This window comes from Theobroma cacao, chromosome 5 (assembly GCF_053813885.1).
Source record: "Theobroma cacao isolate CCN51 chromosome 5, ASM5381388v1, whole genome shotgun sequence".
NCBI classification, from domain to species: Eukaryota; Viridiplantae; Streptophyta; class Magnoliopsida; order Malvales; family Malvaceae; genus Theobroma; species Theobroma cacao.
In genome coordinates this window covers 44,438,897-44,457,103 of record NC_142643.1, presented here as the reverse complement: position 1 = coordinate 44,457,103, position 18,207 = coordinate 44,438,897, and the positions used below count along the sequence as shown (strand labels likewise).

The window sequence follows — 18,207 nt, the reverse complement described above, 5'->3', positions numbered from 1 at the left end:
TTTTTTAATTTATACTTAAATTAAAAAAAAAAGAAAGAAAAAGGTTTGCAAGTAGATTGTGGAAACTGGAATGTAATATTTAATATTTATAAGCAAGTATCAATGTGGCTTTTCATAAAAAAAGGTATCAATATGGTAGTTGGAACGAAGCAAATAATTATTACTACTAATAACTAAAACCCTCTCCTCCTTGGAATTGGATTAAATTCATTTGAGGAAACTCCTTCATTAATGGCTAAATACCTAAATAAGTCCTTAAACTATATCAAAAAAATCAATTTAGCCTTTATCTTTTTATTGCATTCAGATAAGCCCTTAAACCTTTATTTCGAGTTAAATAAGTCTCTCCTTAACCATTAATTAACTTTCATTAATTAATGGTGCACATGGCACTTTTATACCATGTCACCTGTCACGTGGCAAATAATGTGGTATTAAATATTATTGATTAGGATTGAGTAAATGAATAAAAAAGTAAACACACAAATCCTAATTAATAATATTTAATATCATTTCACTTGTTACATGGTAGATGACATGATATAAAAGTATCACATGTATCGTTGATTAATGAAAGTTAATCAATAATTAAGGAAAAGGGGTTTATGTGACTTAAAATAGAAATTTAGGGCCTTATTTAAACGTTATAAAAGGATATGGGCTAAATTGATTTTTTTGACATAATTCAAAGACTTGTTTGAATATTTAACCTTTATTAATTTATAGCTTTAGATATATCCTTTCAATGCATAGATGCACCTACCTATCATACAATAATTATATAATAATACTCACTACACTAAAGTCATTGTTAAGTTTGCCAACTACCTTTCCTCGAAGAATTTATTAATGAGAGATAAATATATTATTATTAATTATATGAAATTAATTTATTTTTAGGGACATAGATAGATTAATGATTAAGTGGTCATAAATAGTTTTGAGATTCATCTCACTTTTTTTTATTAATTTGCTTAATTGAACGGCTTAGAGTAAAATAAAAAATTATTCGAGTTTGTCTTACCTTTGTTATTTATTTTCATAAAAGTCGAAGGATAAAATTTGAATTTTCTTTTTTTTTTAATTTATTTATATGTATTGAAAATTCTTATTATCAATGAAAATATATTTTTTTAAAAAGAAAATGCTATAACTTTATCTATTTAATTGACAAATAATATCTTTGTTGAAATTTAATAAATAAATAATGTGTAACATGCTTGCGCGGTGCAAGTTGGTGTCATTCCCATTGTTCAAACGATCCATTGAAAAATGGAATTTGATTTAATATATAATTTTTAATAATAATAAAAGAAGGCATTCCCTCGTGATAATTTATGCTTGACAATTGGATTAGTGAATTGGTTTGTAGATTTTTTTTAAGCATAATGCTTTAGAAAACCTCTTAAGAAAATTTAAATACGTTTTTAGTTTTTTATTACGTTAAATCAAAATTGTATAATTTTAATTTAAGTGAAATAAGTCTTTATGATTATCGGTAGACAAATTGTCATTTATCAAAATACTACTTGTCATTTTTATATTCATGTGACGTTCACATGAATTATGAAAAAAATATAATGTTATCATATCATCATGTCATATCAACATATCATGTTATTATCTATTATGACATATTAATATTTTATGTCACTGACTTGTAAAATTAAATTCGAGATTAATTACAGATCACCTTGCTTCTGCTTAATTTATCAAAAGAGTAAGGACTACAAGGTAGAAAAAATCATATACGGAACATTTTAATTCATAGATCGTTTCTTTAACAATGAGAAAGATAGAAAAAAAAAAGAAATAAATGGAATTAAATGCTAGCCGTTAGATCTTAATTGTTAAACTACCACCATTTTGCTCAGTCTAGGAAGAGAAGCTTTGTGCCAGTTATCAATGAACAACTTTGTCCCTACTATTTATATTTGGAAATTTTCTACAAATAATCTACAAATTTCTATAATAGATAAAAAGAAAAAATTATTTACTTTGTAAGTATTATTTGTTTTAAATACATTTATTTTCTATGTTTCTCCTGCAATAAATTTGAAAAAATAAATAGTCAAATATAGGTTATATTCTTTTTATATTAATTAATTATTACGTGAGAAAATGACTCGACGGTAGGTGAGTGGGCCTGGACGAAGCTGAGCTTAGCTCTCCAAGATTTGGATCCAATGAAGCCCGAAATAAATCCACTTGGGCCTAGTCGACGGACTTAACCCTATATATACTTTTAAACGACAGCGTTGAGAGTAAGAACCCTCCAGAACTTTCTCTCTTTTCTTTCACCTCCATCAATTCCTGAATTCCTAATCAACAGCACATAACGAAAATTTTCTTTCACTTACTTGCACGATTTTCGTTCTCCCCAAACATCCACCCCTTTTCATAACCCTAAATCCCGAATTTCAACCATGTCGATTCCACCCTCCTCCGCCACAACCCCGTCTTCCTCATCTTCTTCTCAGTTCACTTACCAAACGACAGCGAATCCTTCCTATTTCCCTCTGCCGTTTCATCTCCAACAACAGGCACAACCTTATGCCCCCCCGGCCCAGCCCGTTCCCGTCGCCCCAGCCCCTGTCTACCCCGCCCCAGTCGCCCCCGTCCCCGGCGTCTATTCTCTCCCTCAATACCAACAGGTAAGCAAAACCATAGATTATAAATAAAATTTCCAATTTCTTTTTTATTTGTAAATTTTGGATTCATGGGATTTGGGAATTATGTTGGGTTTAATTTGTGTTTCTTTCCTCTTTTTGGGGGAGGAAGTTGGATAATTTTCTGGGTCTTTTTGTTGGAATTAAGAATGTAAAAAAAAAAAAAATTGAATGGAGGAATTAAAAATTGGAAATTTGAAAAAAACAGAATCTTTTGTCCTAGTTTGCAATCATAACCTTTTGTGTCAATTCTAGCTATATACTTATTTTTTAGCTGAATAAAGTTTGCTTTTTCTTTTCCTAGTTTGTTTTTGTTTATATTAAATTTGGAGAAAGTAGAAAAAATACAATATCACAATTTAGTTTGTTTCTATATAAATTTTGGTAAAATTGGGAACGAGATGAATCCTTCTTTTTGTTGGATATTTTTATTCTTTAATTTTATTTTGGAGCTGCGAGTTCAAGTAGACACTTCATCTCTGTAATTTCTTGTAGTATATTTGAACAGGCCCAGCAGTTATTTCAAAGGGATGCACAGATAGTTACACCTGAGGCACTAGAGAGTGTAAAGGCTGCGCTTGCAAGCAGTGAGATTGAGCACAAAGCTGAAACCAAGAAGAAAGTAATCCCTCGTAAAGCTGCTGGTCAGTCATGGGAGGATCCAACACTTGCAGAGTGGCCAGAAAGTATGAACTATCCAACTAACATAATTTTATTTATTTTTTATTGCTCTGTGTGTGTTTACAAGTGCTTTACTTATTGTTGTTTAGTTCCGATGTTTTAATTTTGTTTGTAATCTGCAGATGACTTTCGCCTATTTTGCGGTGATCTTGGTAATGAGGTGAATGATGATGTTCTTTCAAAAGCTTTTGCGCGATTTCCTTCATTTAACATGGCCAGAGTAAGTTTTCGTATTACTTCCATTTGTCTGTTTTCCTTTTATAAGCATATTGTGGCCCTGGGTCAATGAACTCTCTGCATTTCCTGTTCAGATTTTTGTATGAAGCGCACAGAGCAGTTATATGTTTATGTTGTTAAGGTAGGTTTTGTTTTGAATCTGCATGTTTGCAAATTAATGGAATAGTCTGTTTTATTCATAACATTTTTTAATCCTGTCAAAATTATAGAGATCAATATTTGATGTTGACTGCTGGAACTGACTTACAGAACTTGAGTATGGTATATTTGACCTGACTTATGACGTAGCTTGAGTTATAGCAAGCTGAATTGATTTCAAACATGTTGGAGTAAGGTCAGTCAACCTATTAAACTATTTAAGTGGGTTGTCTCTTTCTTGTCTAGCTTTAAAGAGGCAGTAAGTATAAGTATTGTCTTCTTTCTGTCAATGGTTACCCTATGGCATTGAACTTGAAAGAGACTTCTGCCATTCTTGGTGAACTGACATTCAACATTTGCAACAATGTTTAATCACTTTTCCTTGTTGCTGGTTTTCTGACTTGGGGATTGTGCATATTTCCCTTGTGATTTGTATCTGCACTGCATTGGGAAGTTAGAATTCTCACTGTCACTTACACTTTGTGGGATCTTAATCTCATTCATTTGTGTTGCTAGTGTGATATGAGTATGTCACGTTGTTCCTTATGTTTCTGTTTGAGGGCATGCCTACTCAACCATTACGCTAGCCACACATTGTTTGTTGTGTTTCTTTGTGAGGGCATGTCATGCTTGTGGTTTGAACTGTTGGTGTTCCAGCTTTGTACCTGAGAAGAAAAAATCAATGAGGGGTTTACAATTTCTTTTTTAAGATGATTTGATAACTAAGAATATTTTACGCATATATTATTTTTCTTCCAGGTTGTTAGAGATAAAAGGACAGGCAAAACGAAGGGCTACGGGTTTGTTAGCTTTGCTAACCCTTCTGACCTTGCAGCTGCACTTAAAGAGATGAATGGTGAGTACTTTAATACTCTCTGATACCCTTGGCTAATTCTGCATGTTATTGTTCCTGCTTGGCTTGATGGTTTACAGCTTTAGGAGATGATTTTAGGCAGCAGGTTTTTTGGCTTTCATGGTGTTCTTATATGTTTACATCTTAAGAGTGTAGATTTTGTGGTAATGTGTTGCAGGTAAATATGTTGGAAATAGACCAATCAAGCTTCGCAAGAGTAACTGGAAGGAGAGGATAGATCAAGAGGCCCTTGAGAGACAGAGGGTATAAACTTCCCCTTGTTTTTATTAACCTGTTTCTGTCGAGTTATTTTCTATCTTGTTTTATTTTTAACTTTGGATGTCTGTTTCTTAAATTCATCGGCAGAACCAAAATCAGAAAAAGCCAAAGCCACAAAAGAAAGGGATATTACACAAGTGAGGAACTGACCAAGCTTTTTGCCTTCTTTTTCTTGGATCAGAGCAATCACCAGTTGACCCTGTATGATTGCACCATGAGATATCATGTACTATTGCTTCTTTAGGTTAAAAATCTGGTGGTTGTAGGATAATGGGGAACTTTATTTTAAGAGAATCTAGCGAACAAGTACAAAAGCTTGTTTCCTTTATGAAATTTGTTGTTCATTTTCCATGTTATTTTGTCAGCCATATTATGCTTGTAGCAAGGGTTTATAAACGAGGATCTAAAAGTAATTCATGGTATACGACTGCTGTCAGCAAAGGCAGGTTTCTCCTTGGCATTTTTCTGCTTTCATGGTTAAGCAGTAAATACGTATTGAGATTGGAAATTGGATACTGCAATGACATACTGAACATAGCAAGGCAAGGGAATTTATAAAGGTAGATTGAATCCAATATCCTCAAGTCATACAGCAACCTTAGTTTATGTCTCTTCATCCAACTAGAAGCGGTAAACTACTTAACTTTCTGACCTCAAAAACTGGATCCAATTTCACTCTATTCTGGTAAGAATAGGGATATATCATATACTGATACTACTGATGTTTTTTCCTTCCTCAAGAAATCGTAAAACACTCTGAAGTCTGTCGTGAAACCAAATGTCAAAATCGGTAGTGGCTTGTAGGAGAGAGTGAACTGGATCTTTCTTCTATTAAGCAACGGTAAATATACCTTGTATGCGAGCTTTTGCACTGTAACCCTTACACGAAAAACCAATTACAGAATGAATTCGGAACAAAATAGCCAATGCCCGGATGTGAAAGCTGTAAACAACCACAAGGAATCAATCTCCAATCGTCTTTGGGGATGCACTGCAAGACCACAACAAATAATGCTTCCATGTGCCAGTCGGAGCCATCATGAGGAAGTTAATGAGGCAAAAAGACCAGAGAAAGCAAACCGACCATTTCTCATCTTGTAAATTCTGCAAATACTCCAGTTTCAGCCATGCTGTTCTGCACAAATGAACATTCACATAGTTCTACAGAATATTCACAAGCATTCACAGAATCCCAAAATAGGGAAATCTCTTTGATTCCAATCTCTTCCACTTTTAACCAAACCAAGAATGGGATGACAAAATTTTCTGCACCATTGCATACGATATCACATTGTTCGCAAAAATCCACGAACTTCAATCAAAAAGCTGTTTAGATTCTTCCTAAATCTCTGGTAATTCACACGATCTAGAGTTGAAGAGAGATGATTTGAACTTGTTAGAGAATGCAATGCATTTGCCAGTCTTGATTTTAGTGTCGAATTCGCCTGCCTCTCAATTAACTCATTGCCTAATCTCTGCAAAAGAAGCAGCACCATAGCATGAGAAGATGGTCACATTTACATAGCAGAATTGGAGGACAATGTGCCAGTTCTTCCGGAGATCTATGTTGATCCCACCTTACTATAGGACAGCACATAAGGAAAGCACCAAGGTTTCCTAAAACTGACTCTTAATAGCACAGCTGAAGCACTCCTCACTCTTAATAGAACAGCAGTCACTGAATTATCTATTAACGGAATGATCAAGTGCTTCAATCATACACCAATAAGTATCATGATTATCAAGAACCAAAGGCAAACCTGGTATAGGCCTTGCTCACAAAGGATCAACGGAAGGAGAGCATCTGCTGCAGCACCAACCAGATCAGGACTGAAATCACAAACAGACAAAAGTACGATCACAGAGAAATGGAAAAGGAGCAGTCATGCATCAAGTGCGCATTTACACTTGTGCAAGTACATATAAGCTTATCGTGGAAATTTGCTTCTAAATACCTGTAATCTTCAAAAAGGAGCAATTGCAATAATGAACGTAGAAACCGGCTGAAAATTCCTTCAGGTAAATTTCCTTGTGCTGCAGCATGTGAACCCAATCCTGTTTTACCTGCACACATCTCCCTATAGTGGTATGAAGCCAGAGCTCTCAGAGCTCCCAGGCACATGTTAACTACTTCTGCATCCTGCTTCATCAAGAAAAAATATTGAAAATAACTAAGCTTGAGATAGTAAAAAGTACAAATTTGATCGTCAAGAAGGCTTGCAAAACAATATTCCTAGTGTAGGAAAGAAAACCAGACAATTTCCATACAAGTTGAATACTAAAGGCCCAACTTACTCTTCTCCGTCTTCACCCCTATTAAAAGGAAAAAGAAAGGGGGGTGATAATAGGTTATAAAACGGACAATAATTTACCTGATGGTGAAGACCAAAGTCAAGAGTTCCTAGAATATGAGCAAATGCTTCACTATTTAGCTGTGCAAGTGTTTCAGGGTAGACCTCCAAAATGTGTGACAGAAGCGAGAAGTACTGCAAAATAAATACCAATTATAATCAGCTTGCAATAACATGGGCTACTCCATCAGAGTGCATAGATATCTTACATCATGACAAAGCTTGGGGTATTTCAGCAGCTCCAAAGATATCAAAGGAGTGACTATGTGAAGACCGAAGTAAACAACCTGCAAGACAGAACATCAAACACCATCTTGGAGCTTTCCATGACACTAATAATACAGTAACTAACCTGAGATATATTTGTGCCTGCAACTTCAATGGAATCTGATGAGAAATCAACCTACAAAAAATGCCCAATATTGAGTGATAAAAATTTTAGAGAATCAACCAGCACACAACTTAACACCTACCAGATCTTTTGAACAAAGACTTGAAAGAAGTTGAAGAAGAGCACGCAGATCTTTATACTTCTCGGTCTTGGCTTCACTAAGTAAAGTGCTTGAAAGACTAACTGATATCTGAAAAAAGAAAACAAAGAGAGAACAGTTGCAGAGAGAGGTAACTGGCACAGCACATCATTGGTGGCAAAAATGTCACAACAATATACGCAAGAATGAGGGGCAGGAGCAAGAATTATCAGGAAGACTGAAGGAAAACTAAGAACCCTTCCCATTGAAGAGTCCACAATATCTTGAACAAGTTTGATTCACCAACCATGGATTTCAAAACCAGAATAAAATAAATTCAGTATTCTGAAAAATCATAAGCACGAGGAGCCACTATCAAATCAAACTGCTATATGCAACACTTGATAAAAAAAATTTTCAAAAAAAGATTTCTTCTTTTTTAATGAATTATATCAGAAAAAAGTAAACTAACATCAAAACAAGATTAGAGGAAGATCACTACTAAAAACGTAAGATTATCTGGCATATGATGTTAGAAGGCAAAGGAAATTTCTCCAAGGTATTGCTTACATAAAAATTTAAAAGCAACAATATAATTGGCACAAAATCTAGTAGCTGATTATAGGTGTTGATACAATTATGACTAACCTGAGGCAATTTACATTATTGAGGTAACCGGAGGTAATTTATATTATTGAGGTAGGTGACATTCGATTCTCAAGGCATTAAATTGAGATACTCATTATATGACTATTGTAAACAGCTTTAAATTACTAGCCAATGATGCCAGAAGACAGGCTTGATGTGAGTTTAATGTAGTACCCCTCCTATGCCATATGGCAAATGCTTGATATGAAGCTTATTATAAAAAACAAAGTGAACCATATTCCACTCAAAAAGACCAAGGCAGTAATACTGGACCAGTATCACTCAACCATCCAGGTTAACAATAATTACTCAGATAGAACTTGAAGAAATAAACAGGTAACTGTCAGTTTTGCAATGATTTTGGGTGCTCCATGATGCAATCAATCCTAGAAGACATTACATGATGAGAGTTTAGGATTATAGCTAGATAGAACTACATTACAGAGTTAAATGAATCACCTGTTTCTGAAAAGAGCCTAGAAAATAGTTCTTTGAGCTCAAAACAATCTCTACAAATTTTCTTCCTTTTGCATGATGATCAATTCTATTCAAAATTTCAGACGCTTTAAACATGAAAAGGCAAGAATATATACTGTATGCGACAATTGCCTACATGGATAATTTAAGTAGGGCACCTTCAGAGTTGACATGTTACCTAATTAGAAACTTGAGAGGATAAAGATAATAGAAAGATAGAGACTTTAATGAAAACATTTAAGAAAATTTTTAAGGACTTTCAACAAAGATTACCTTTCCAATATTTTGAGATGAGTAAAGCTGAAGCAAACGCATGCAGAAATCAATCACGGAAGCAGTTTCTTGAGCCTCTAGGTAGGATATTTGTCCATCCACCCAGTCAACAATAAATTTAAGTAGCAGGTATACAACTGCAGACTATGCAATAATTAGAGATTAGTATAAACAATCTCTATGTTTCTTATGAAGATAAATTTAATTACAGGTTAAACATGAACCACAAAAAGTGGAATTAGTTCACCGGAATTCAATGAAGTCATCAGATGCTAAAAATGCTAAAGATAAAAACTAAATCTCTTGTTGACATGTGAAGAAATGGATATCAACATGCTAAGGTAAATTCCAATCAAATGATATTGATTTGGCTCAACAACAAGGTTTTGGGAGCAACAAATAGAGACATAATGCTGCCAATTAGCTACAATAAAGTAGCTTTACAGAGTAGAAAATTTCTATAAGAAGCTGATTCATTGTTAGATAACTGCTTAATTGAGACAATAAACTTGCAGTTTGAGGACAAATAATTGCTCAAAAAGATGATCTACCAAAAAGAATATGCAAGAATGGAAACATGTAATACCTCATGCTTGTAAACTTCAAGAAGAATTAGAACAGGGTTCATTACAGAGATACCCATCTCATAAATTGATCTTTGTGTTCTAGGTTCTGCAGCACTGGCAGCTCCACGAAGCCTCTCCAACAAGCAACAAACCTACACAATGTCCTTGACATATATGAAAAAATATTCCAAAGTGATTCAATAATTCATAAGATTTTGCATTTATTTGATATCCTTACCGACATGATCACATCTGGTTGTTGGGAAACACTTTTGAGATCATTTTTGTTAGACAGTTCCACCAGATACGTTGTCATATGAACCATGAGACCCCTTACATATCTTTGAAATCAATGAGAGGACATTAGGCCATTATCAGCAAAATTCTACAACAAAAAGCCAAGGGCAAAAAGCCCCTCAAACACAAGACTTACTGATTAGAGGCCTCTGAATTTCTCAGTCCAGAAGCTGAGAGAACAAGGGTCTGAGCCAGTGAACGCTGAAATTGGAGAAAAAACAATATAGTATGCAAATAGGAGCACCAATACATCTCGTAGAAGGACTATAGCATATTCCTACCTGATTGGCAGAACTCAACAAGAACAAACTTTTCTCGTTAGTAAAAGCATTTGCTAGGTCACGCCATGAATCCTGAAAAACAAAGATTAAAACGAACTAGTTCAAGCTACCATATTTTTATGTAACAAAGGCATGTACTGAGACCAGAGTTTCTAAGAGTTGCCATAGCACTAGATCAATCAATCAATCAAATAGGAATATAAGATACACAAGAATGTTCAACTTAATATTCAACATAAACCAATTGAACTTATTTTATGTGATGAAGATTTTATGCAAACCTTTTAAGAGATTAACATCCACAGGAACTGCCCTTGGGATGTGTGTGTGTGTGTGTGTGTGTGTTGGGGGGGTGGGGGGAAGTGGCCAAGGGATGGCAGAAGGATAACCTCCTGCTGTGCAGGACAAAACAATGAAAGTTGTGAAAGGCAGGCAACCCAATTATTATAATAGGACTTACCAGAAATGTGAAAATGAACTCCAATGTTATGGCAAAGGTCTAATATAATTGATGCATTCCAAAAAATATATACAAAAACATGTGAACTCACCATTGAAACAAGCTGATGACAAATATTTTTTCGGCGAACTAGCGTGTGAAGAAGATGGTGACAAGTGAGACCCTGTTTAAAGAGGTAGGGGGAATGAAAAGAAGCACAGACCATTTACTTCATTGATAACAGATTAAAATTTGCAACTGTGTAATTTTAAAAGCATAACATACGAAAATTGAGAAACAATTCCCATGATCAGTGGCAGAGCTTTTTCCATAGCTCATAGATCATCAAAGGAGACAAAACATCATCACACTTATTGCAACATTGAACTCATGTCATAACTGACTAATGCAAAAGTTTGCAAAATTCAATATGATGAAATCAGCAAGCTTGAATTCCTGCCTATCTACACAAGCAACAGGCTCACTATGAAAATAACAAGAAATAAGAGAATGCAGGGGGCACCTGATAGATGTTAAACAATAGACAAGACAGTTATAGAAGGAAAAAAAAGTTTAAATAACTTATAGCTCCAGGGCCAAATATATATAAAAAATTAATCTTATACCTGCAAATCCTTCTCCCCCGGGTATGACATCAATGTCATCATCGATATGTGAACAATAATGTTGAGAACAATTTGTCCCTGATTATGTTCTCCAAAAAAACTTAATAAAGCTTTTCTGGAGTGTATTGACTGATGCTGGTGCTCATAATCATGACTTAGATGGCAGTTAGCTTCTTCAAGAGGCATTAAGTATGTATGAGACCATCTTGCAAGAAACCATATGACAGCCTACATACAGCATCAGGAAAATCAAGTTAGAGAAACAAGGATTAAGGCGCTAGACAAAGGAAAATTCTTAATAAGTTACCTCCATAAGCCGAGGACTGAAAACTGTCACTCTCATTTCATGATCCATGCTCTGCTCAGCAAACCTTATAATTGAACTGCATCAGAAGAAAAAGACCACCCAAAGTGAACTATTCCATATATCAATCAAAGACCGTGAATAAAAATTGAGATGAATTCCACATCCTGCCTAGTACTAACAATGTAAATAAAAGAAAGCCAAGTTTTACCCAGAGAGAATAACAACAGGATGGTTTTCTGCTTCTACAATGTCCGCAAAATGAGTTTGAATGGCAGTTGGCACCTAAGTTGCATGACAAAGCAAGAATCAGATTTCAAGACAGCAGAATGGCTTTTAAAGATACAATAAGCTTAGAAAATAAACCGTAAAAAGTAACCGTCACATTAAATACTACTAGAAACACATTAAACATCTGAGAGAAAAAAGATAGGCACCTTTGTAGAAGTAAAAGGTGAAAGAGGATATTTGAAAACCAAGGGACTCACTCAGCATTCAATTTGCTTCACTGACTTTAATACCCCACACCATAACAAGAAAAGTCATTGATCACTGTTTAGGGTGATATATTGTGAAGACTAACACATAGGCAATAAATTAAATCAGAAAGTTCATATATGATAGCTGCTACCTGCATAAATGCTGAGCTATTCAACAAGGACAATCAATTTGAGACAGAAGTAGTTTATTAAGTGAACAATAAATATGAACAAAAAATTTCAAGCCACAAAAACTTATGAGTGAAAGAAAAAAAAAGATTATACATATATATATAGACACAAAAACAAACAATAGATCGTCTCTTGCATTATAAAGCTTTGTAATAAACAGAAAGGAAGCAAAGAATTACCAAAGGTGTTTCTCCGTCCCCTTCATCAGCAAGTACATGCCCAGTTATTAACAATAGTGAGTAAAGTTCTTCTAAAGTTTCAGTAGGGTCCATAATGCCCCTGCCCTACAAGCAAAGAAAATAACTTTTAAAAAAAGCAAAGAGATCCATGTAACATAAATCTTTCAATAACAATAGTGAGTAATGTGTTGGGGAAAACACTTTAGTTGTGAGTGGATGTATGTATGCATAAATAAGATGAAAAGAGCACCTGATGAAGTCGTGCAAAACGCTCAGAAAACAGTCCTGTGAGCAAAGGAATTGTGACATCAACTGCTGCTCTTGCAATGAGAGCATATGAACTTAATCTTTCATCCATAGCTGTGAGGAAATACAATGACAACATTCAAAGTCATCCATCCAAACATGAAATAATGAAGAAGAAGATAATCATGGTCATGATGGTTTTCTTATTATCTGTAAAATCAACATAGCAATAAGACATTGGTATATGAAAGCATCAATTCTTTCCTTACCAGAAATAGAAGCCTGAAGATAGTCAGAATCACCATCATCATTTGCTACTGAAGCAGAGGCCACTATATCATCCAAACAAAAGAATATTACATTCACTGGTAACAGAACAAACAGTAGCATAACAAGCACTGTAGTCAAGCAATATAGCCAGTCAAGTATTATTATTATTACCTTTTAGCTCAGACTCCACTATCATGGAAAAGAGATTTGCTGCAGCATGTTTCCCTTCAGGAGGAAGCAATGCATCTCCACCATTACTATCCATAGGCTGACAAGTTGCAAGTTACAAAAGATATATATTCATCTTAAATAAGTACTTATAGAAACTGAAATTGATAGATTATGCAACAAAATATAAATGAACATTTTAGCAAGCTAAAACTATGTACCACAAGCAGAATAGTCCATGTATCCAACAAGATATCTCGAGCCTCCCAGCTCCAGGTCTCCTCATCAGTGTTATTAGTCATAAGGACTTTAACAACTTCACACATCAAGGTGGACAGCAACGTAAGGGTACCAAAGGGCCTGAACAGTGAAGGAAAGGCAAAATTGTTTCAAGACTACTTAAAGAGTACGGCAAACAATAAATACAGATGGCAAGAAATAAAATGAGCATCATATTACTTACCTTAGGGATTTCAAGAGTTGGTCAAACACAAAAGAAGTTGTTACAGTTGCAATAGATAATAATGCACGGCAACCATCAAGCATCTCACTGAATAATACAGTAGAATCATGTGACTTCATAGCAAGCGTATATACATAAAAGTAAATGTACAACAAGTGAGAAATATGGAAAAACCAACCTTTCACTTTTTCCCTCTTCAATAGCTTTTGACACAGCACCAGGAGGATCGATCCACTGTAATATACCAGATAGCAGCTGTAGCAAAAGATTCTCTTGCATCTTCCCATTATCTAAAATTATTAATCAAAATAATCAGTTAAACTTTATATGTAACCAAGGCTGACAAAAAATAAGACGGAATACAAACTCCACAGGTTATAATACTCTTAGAAAGGATTCATCAAAGAGAATTAATTTTCATAATCATTATGATTCAATAAACACCAGAATAAGCTTTCCCCAACTCAATCTCTCTCTCTCTCTCTACCCAGAAAATACTGTCCTTGTCTAGAGAAATCTATATACAGAATTTTAAACCAGAATCAATGTTTAATTTTTAATTTAGCAGCAAAGTTATATCTAAAAGCTATGGTTGATCATTTCAACCAATCACTAGATGCCTTAAAGACAAGAATTCATATCTGTGACATTTTCAAGCTAAAACAAGGGGAGATTTTTATCTCACAATTTCAGGTGGTTCTAGTCAAACCGTCCAGCTCCAGCAAAACAAAAAGCTCTTCGACATAAGGAATCTGTTATGTTTGGCATACCATCACTTCATTCTATTCAATTTCAAGCAAAACGTGTAAACAAATAACTTGACATGAACAATAGTTAAGACACTGATATTATAATTCCACAGCAACTCATTGTTATCAAATATATGCTACAAGAGATTCATCACACAATTACAAAAAAAATTATACCAAAGAAGAAATAAATATACATTTACAACAAAATAAAACACATAAGAATCAACATAAAGGTATTGAATGAAACACATACCAGAAGGAAATATGGTTCCTGTCAAAGAGCAGAATTGTACAATTAGCTTTCGAGCAGAGACTGCAATAGGGCAGTCAAGCCAGTAACCTTCACGAGAAAACTTCTGTCTAAGCGCTGCATATAAGCCGAGCAGCCACCCGACATGGCCACTTGAGATCAAAACATCACACCACGCAGGCCCAGGCTACAACCAGCAAAAAAATTTGCACCAACAACAAGAATCAACACAATTTGTGCAAGTAAATGATTGAACTATGGCAGCTGAACACAAGCAATCTCTTTGTGATAGGATAGAGCAATAATAGTACAAAGGAGAACAAATATTGTAGATTTGGTTGATTTTTACTCAGGTATTCTCTTGTTGGAAGTCTCCAAAGGATTATGGGTCCTGATTCATTCATGTTTTCTTCCATGAAGATGTTATCATGAAATGTTTCAAAGTAAAAAAAAAAAAAAATACATGCAGCAAATCTCAGAAATTTTAAACAACGCATCCATTACCTGCACTAAGACACATTCAGACCTCTTAGATGAAGCACTGTCATGTCTAACTCCAGCTGAGAAAACACTGATACCAGCTTTCATGCTATTTGTATCATGCCGAAACTCCCAGTTCAGAATTTGAAGCATGAGACATAGTGCAGCAGTACAAACTTTAACCTCAGGTATCGCAGCATCAGATTCAATTATTTTGTTTGTGACACTTAGAGCAGCATCTCGTGTCCAACAGTAGAATGTCTACGAATCAAAAACACAAGGATTGGAAAAGTAAACACATCATAATAAAAGGAGTTTGCCGTAGATACAACAGGTTATCCTTGACAGAATATCAATAATATCAACAAGGTAAAGACAAATTGAAGGAACCTTCAAATAGTTTAGCTCTAATGATGTCCGACACTGCTCGTGAAATTCCCTGGGAAGACCCATGGCACTTGAAGTGGAAGGTGAAAATTCAGAAACCTAAAAGGAAGAGAAAGTTGATTATAAAATCTAAAGCTACCATACTAAAAAATACACCTGAGACCAAGTAGAACTCCTACAAAAGCACTGCATACCAAAGATTCCAAGAAATGTACTCCAATGAATTGCACATCCACTCCATGAGCACCAAGAATGGCCTGATTAACCTGTAGTCATGAGACTGTTAAGAGATGCCAATGAACAATTGTGACTTAAAATGAGTTTCAACACTAGAAAAACTCAACAAAATTCCAGTTATATGGGACATTACTTCTATAAGAATCCTCTGTCAAACAAAAAAAAAGAAGAGATAAATAAGAATCCAATATATGATCAAATCAACTATGGTTTAAATGATTTACAGGAATAATTTTAGTTTTCGGCCCTCAAAAATATTCTTCAAGCTCTGCTCCCCTATGTAATAGAGAAGCGAATGAGCAGAGCATATATGATCTACCCCTTTCAAAAATTACTAAGTTAGCAAGTAAGATAAACAAACATGTAAGTTAAATCACAACTGCATCTGCATGTAAGTTAAATCACAACTGCATCTGCAGAAAGGATAAAGGATAATGAAAATTGCATTCATACTTGATAAAAAAAGGCCTCCTTCTCAGCTGCTGTAAAATCAAGCCTACAAATAAAAAATTCATTGAAAAAATTAAGATGTTCTCAATATCTTAGAGCATAAGGAATTCTATTTAAGCAATGTGTTGAATGTTACTCAATGCTCAATGAAATGCAGGATGCAGTATTGCTCAGAATAAGCTTCAGTATGATGAAACTTATACTACATGCTTTATGATGAGAAGGTCAAAGTAGCAGGTACGAAGTGCTGCAGATGCATACATTACATGTTATCTTTAAGTTGAATATGGAAGGCCATGCAACATACCAGCCCCTTTTCATCAATTGAGCAGCCACAGAAGATACCTTAGCTTGGACATAGCCCTCTAGCGAACTAGCATGCTGCATAGCAAAGCACAGACAGAAACTGCAAAAGAGAAAAGAAAAATTTTAAAAAGGAATTTTTTTTTCACAGAGTCAAAGCAAAATCAAATGGAGGCAAATTCAATTGAACAAGAAATGCTTTTGTCCTAGCTTTACACTGATAGAAATCTGTTAAGAATAACAACCGTATAGCAGAACGTAATCTTCAAAAATTGAAGGGTACCTAATCAAACTTCTCCTGTCTTCAATGGAAAGAAAACCCCATTCTCTGATAGCTGCATCTTGAATGGCTGCAGCAGCCTGAAACCTTGCATTTGCCACCTGAGAATTTTCTGAATAAATGAATAAAATTTTAGAATGAAATATCTTAGAGCTTACTGCCTAAACCATTAAGATCTACATAGCATTCACTGTCTCAGCACAAAATTGTTTCGAGTTTTATCAAGCAATGGTCATAAGACCATGTAAGCCAGTAAACAGTCCACCTCCAAAGAGAATAATAACATCATAAACATGACAAGCAAGACACATATTCTGAAGATGTTCCCTTGAAAATTTGACAAGTAAGGCTTAAAAAACTTAAAAAAAAAAAACACTTAAATCCAATCCAACAAGTGGAACAGAATGGGTAAGAGTCCACCCCTAGCACATACTAGACACTATGAGACATGAGTCTAGACACACGAAAAAACCCTTCCATGACCAAAAAAATCTGCAATCAGATAAGTTGTTTGTTAATACACCCCATAAAGTACTTTCAACAATGTTCCAGACATATGGACTGGCTACAAAATGGTCATAGGCCACTAACAAAACAAACATTACACACTCATAGGATCCTCATCCTTCCATCAATTACAAATAAACTTCTCACCACTTCATGAGAATCTCAGATACCGATTGATTATTGCTTTTGCCACCAAAAAAAGTGTGTTTAATACAAAAGCAATAAAATTTTTTGAATGATTTTACATTTTTCTATGGATTATATTAATGCCAGTTACATTTTAACCATTTGCTCATTTCTTTGAATAAAAAATTACATAATCCCACTTTTTAATAACTTTCTCCAGGGAGCAAAAGACCAAATATAAGAAATGCATTGAAACATTGATATCTATACACAGTTAGCTTAACTCACCGAGGATATATTGGCATGCCTTGTACGGTTGAGGTGACTGTGATAATGACAATATCGTTGCTTCCGCTGCCGTTGGATTTATATGCATCTGCTCCAAAAAGAAAATAAATAATGAATAAACAAACAAAGTAATTCAAGAAATATAATATCATCTATTCAGCATATAAATATTAAAAAAAAAAGAAAAAAGAATATCTAGGTGAGTGAATATGAACCTGAATCGAAGAGCAGGCAACTTCGATGGTATGCATAGTCGATTGAAGCTGAGCCAAATTGGCGCCGGCGCCGGCGCCGCCATCGGAAAACCCTTGCATCTCTACCGAGATTGTTGTATAAATAAGGAGAATAAAAAGTCAGTTTTTTTCTTTATTTTTCTTTGTTGATGAAGGGTTAAGAGAAAGATTTGAGATTGAAGAGGGATGAAGGAAGCTTTGAGATTGAAGATAATGGAAGCTCAAGTTAATGTCCTGATGATGATGGGATCGATGAAGTGAAGGAGAGTGAAAGAATTCTTTTTTTTTTATTTAAAGAGTTTTGCTTTTACACTTCACTGGGTTTTGC

The 18,207-nt window shown here is 34.7% G+C and overlaps 2 protein-coding genes across 8 annotated transcripts; one reads left to right on the top strand and one right to left on the bottom strand.

Annotated features, from left to right (window-relative positions):
- Nucleotides 1-2,281: 2,281 nt before the first annotated feature.
- On the top strand, nucleotides 2,282-5,317 carry LOC18600072 (RNA-binding (RRM/RBD/RNP motifs) family protein). 2 transcript variants are annotated; one of them, XM_007030350.3, is made up of 6 exons: nucleotides 2,282-2,654; nucleotides 3,178-3,355; nucleotides 3,473-3,570; nucleotides 4,485-4,581; nucleotides 4,757-4,842; nucleotides 4,945-5,317. In XM_007030350.3, exons 1-6 carry the CDS (start codon nucleotides 2,427-2,429, stop codon nucleotides 4,996-4,998), a joined length of 741 nt encoding a protein of 246 aa, XP_007030412.1. In that variant the 5' UTR covers nucleotides 2,282-2,426; the 3' UTR covers nucleotides 4,999-5,317. The 2 variants fall into 2 exon arrangements, with proteins under 2 accessions (XP_007030412.1, XP_017977067.1); XM_018121578.2 differs by having other exon boundaries at nucleotides 3,165-3,355.
- Nucleotides 5,318-5,386: 69 nt separating this feature from the next.
- On the bottom strand, nucleotides 5,387-18,204 carry LOC18600071 (exportin-4 protein). 6 transcript variants are annotated; one of them, XM_018121575.2, is made up of 32 exons: nucleotides 17,862-18,204; nucleotides 17,647-17,734; nucleotides 16,729-16,837; nucleotides 16,450-16,548; nucleotides 16,146-16,188; nucleotides 15,650-15,721; nucleotides 15,459-15,554; nucleotides 15,093-15,329; nucleotides 14,592-14,775; nucleotides 13,765-13,876; nucleotides 13,587-13,673; nucleotides 13,345-13,483; nucleotides 13,127-13,223; nucleotides 12,955-13,017; nucleotides 12,690-12,799; nucleotides 12,440-12,544; nucleotides 11,801-11,874; nucleotides 11,593-11,668; nucleotides 11,286-11,513; nucleotides 10,772-10,843; nucleotides 10,221-10,292; nucleotides 10,076-10,140; nucleotides 9,881-9,983; nucleotides 9,663-9,794; nucleotides 9,077-9,220; nucleotides 7,682-7,789; nucleotides 7,561-7,611; nucleotides 7,418-7,495; nucleotides 7,230-7,343; nucleotides 6,813-7,000; nucleotides 6,618-6,687; nucleotides 5,387-6,332 (listed from the first exon to the last, which is right to left on the bottom strand). In XM_018121575.2, the coding sequence occupies exons 1-32, from the start codon at nucleotides 17,958-17,960 to the stop codon at nucleotides 6,144-6,146; spliced, it is 3,504 nt and encodes a 1,167-aa protein (XP_017977064.2). In that variant the 5' UTR covers nucleotides 17,961-18,204; the 3' UTR covers nucleotides 5,387-6,143. The 6 variants fall into 6 exon arrangements, with proteins under 6 accessions (XP_017977064.2, XP_017977065.2, XP_088662517.1 ...); XM_018121576.2 differs by having other exon boundaries at nucleotides 6,813-6,997; XM_088806391.1 differs by lacking the exon at nucleotides 13,587-13,673.
- Nucleotides 18,205-18,207: the final 3 nt, after the last annotated feature.

Bases quoted from the DNA above. Each gene is read 5' to 3' on its own strand.
- LOC18600072 (XM_007030350.3), top strand. From the start codon at position 2,427: ATGTCGATTCCACCCTCCTCCGCCACAACCCCGTCTTCCTCATCTTCT. The intron at 3,571-4,484 runs GTAAGTTTTCGT...TTTTTCTTCCAG, and splicing joins CTTCATTTAACATGGCCAGA to GTTGTTAGAGATAAAAGGAC. The intron at 4,582-4,756 runs GTGAGTACTTTA...AATGTGTTGCAG, and splicing joins TGCACTTAAAGAGATGAATG to GTAAATATGTTGGAAATAGA.
- LOC18600071 (XM_018121575.2), bottom strand. From the start codon at position 17,960: ATGCAAGGGTTTTCCGATGGCGGCGCCGGCGCCGGCGCCAATTTGGCT. The intron at 13,484-13,586 runs GTAAGTAATATG...TTCACTGTTCAG, and splicing joins CAACTCTTGAAATCCCTAAG to GCCCTTTGGTACCCTTACGT. The intron at 6,688-6,812 runs GTATTTAGAAGC...TTGTGATTTCAG, and splicing joins CTCCTTTTTGAAGATTACAG to TCCTGATCTGGTTGGTGCTG.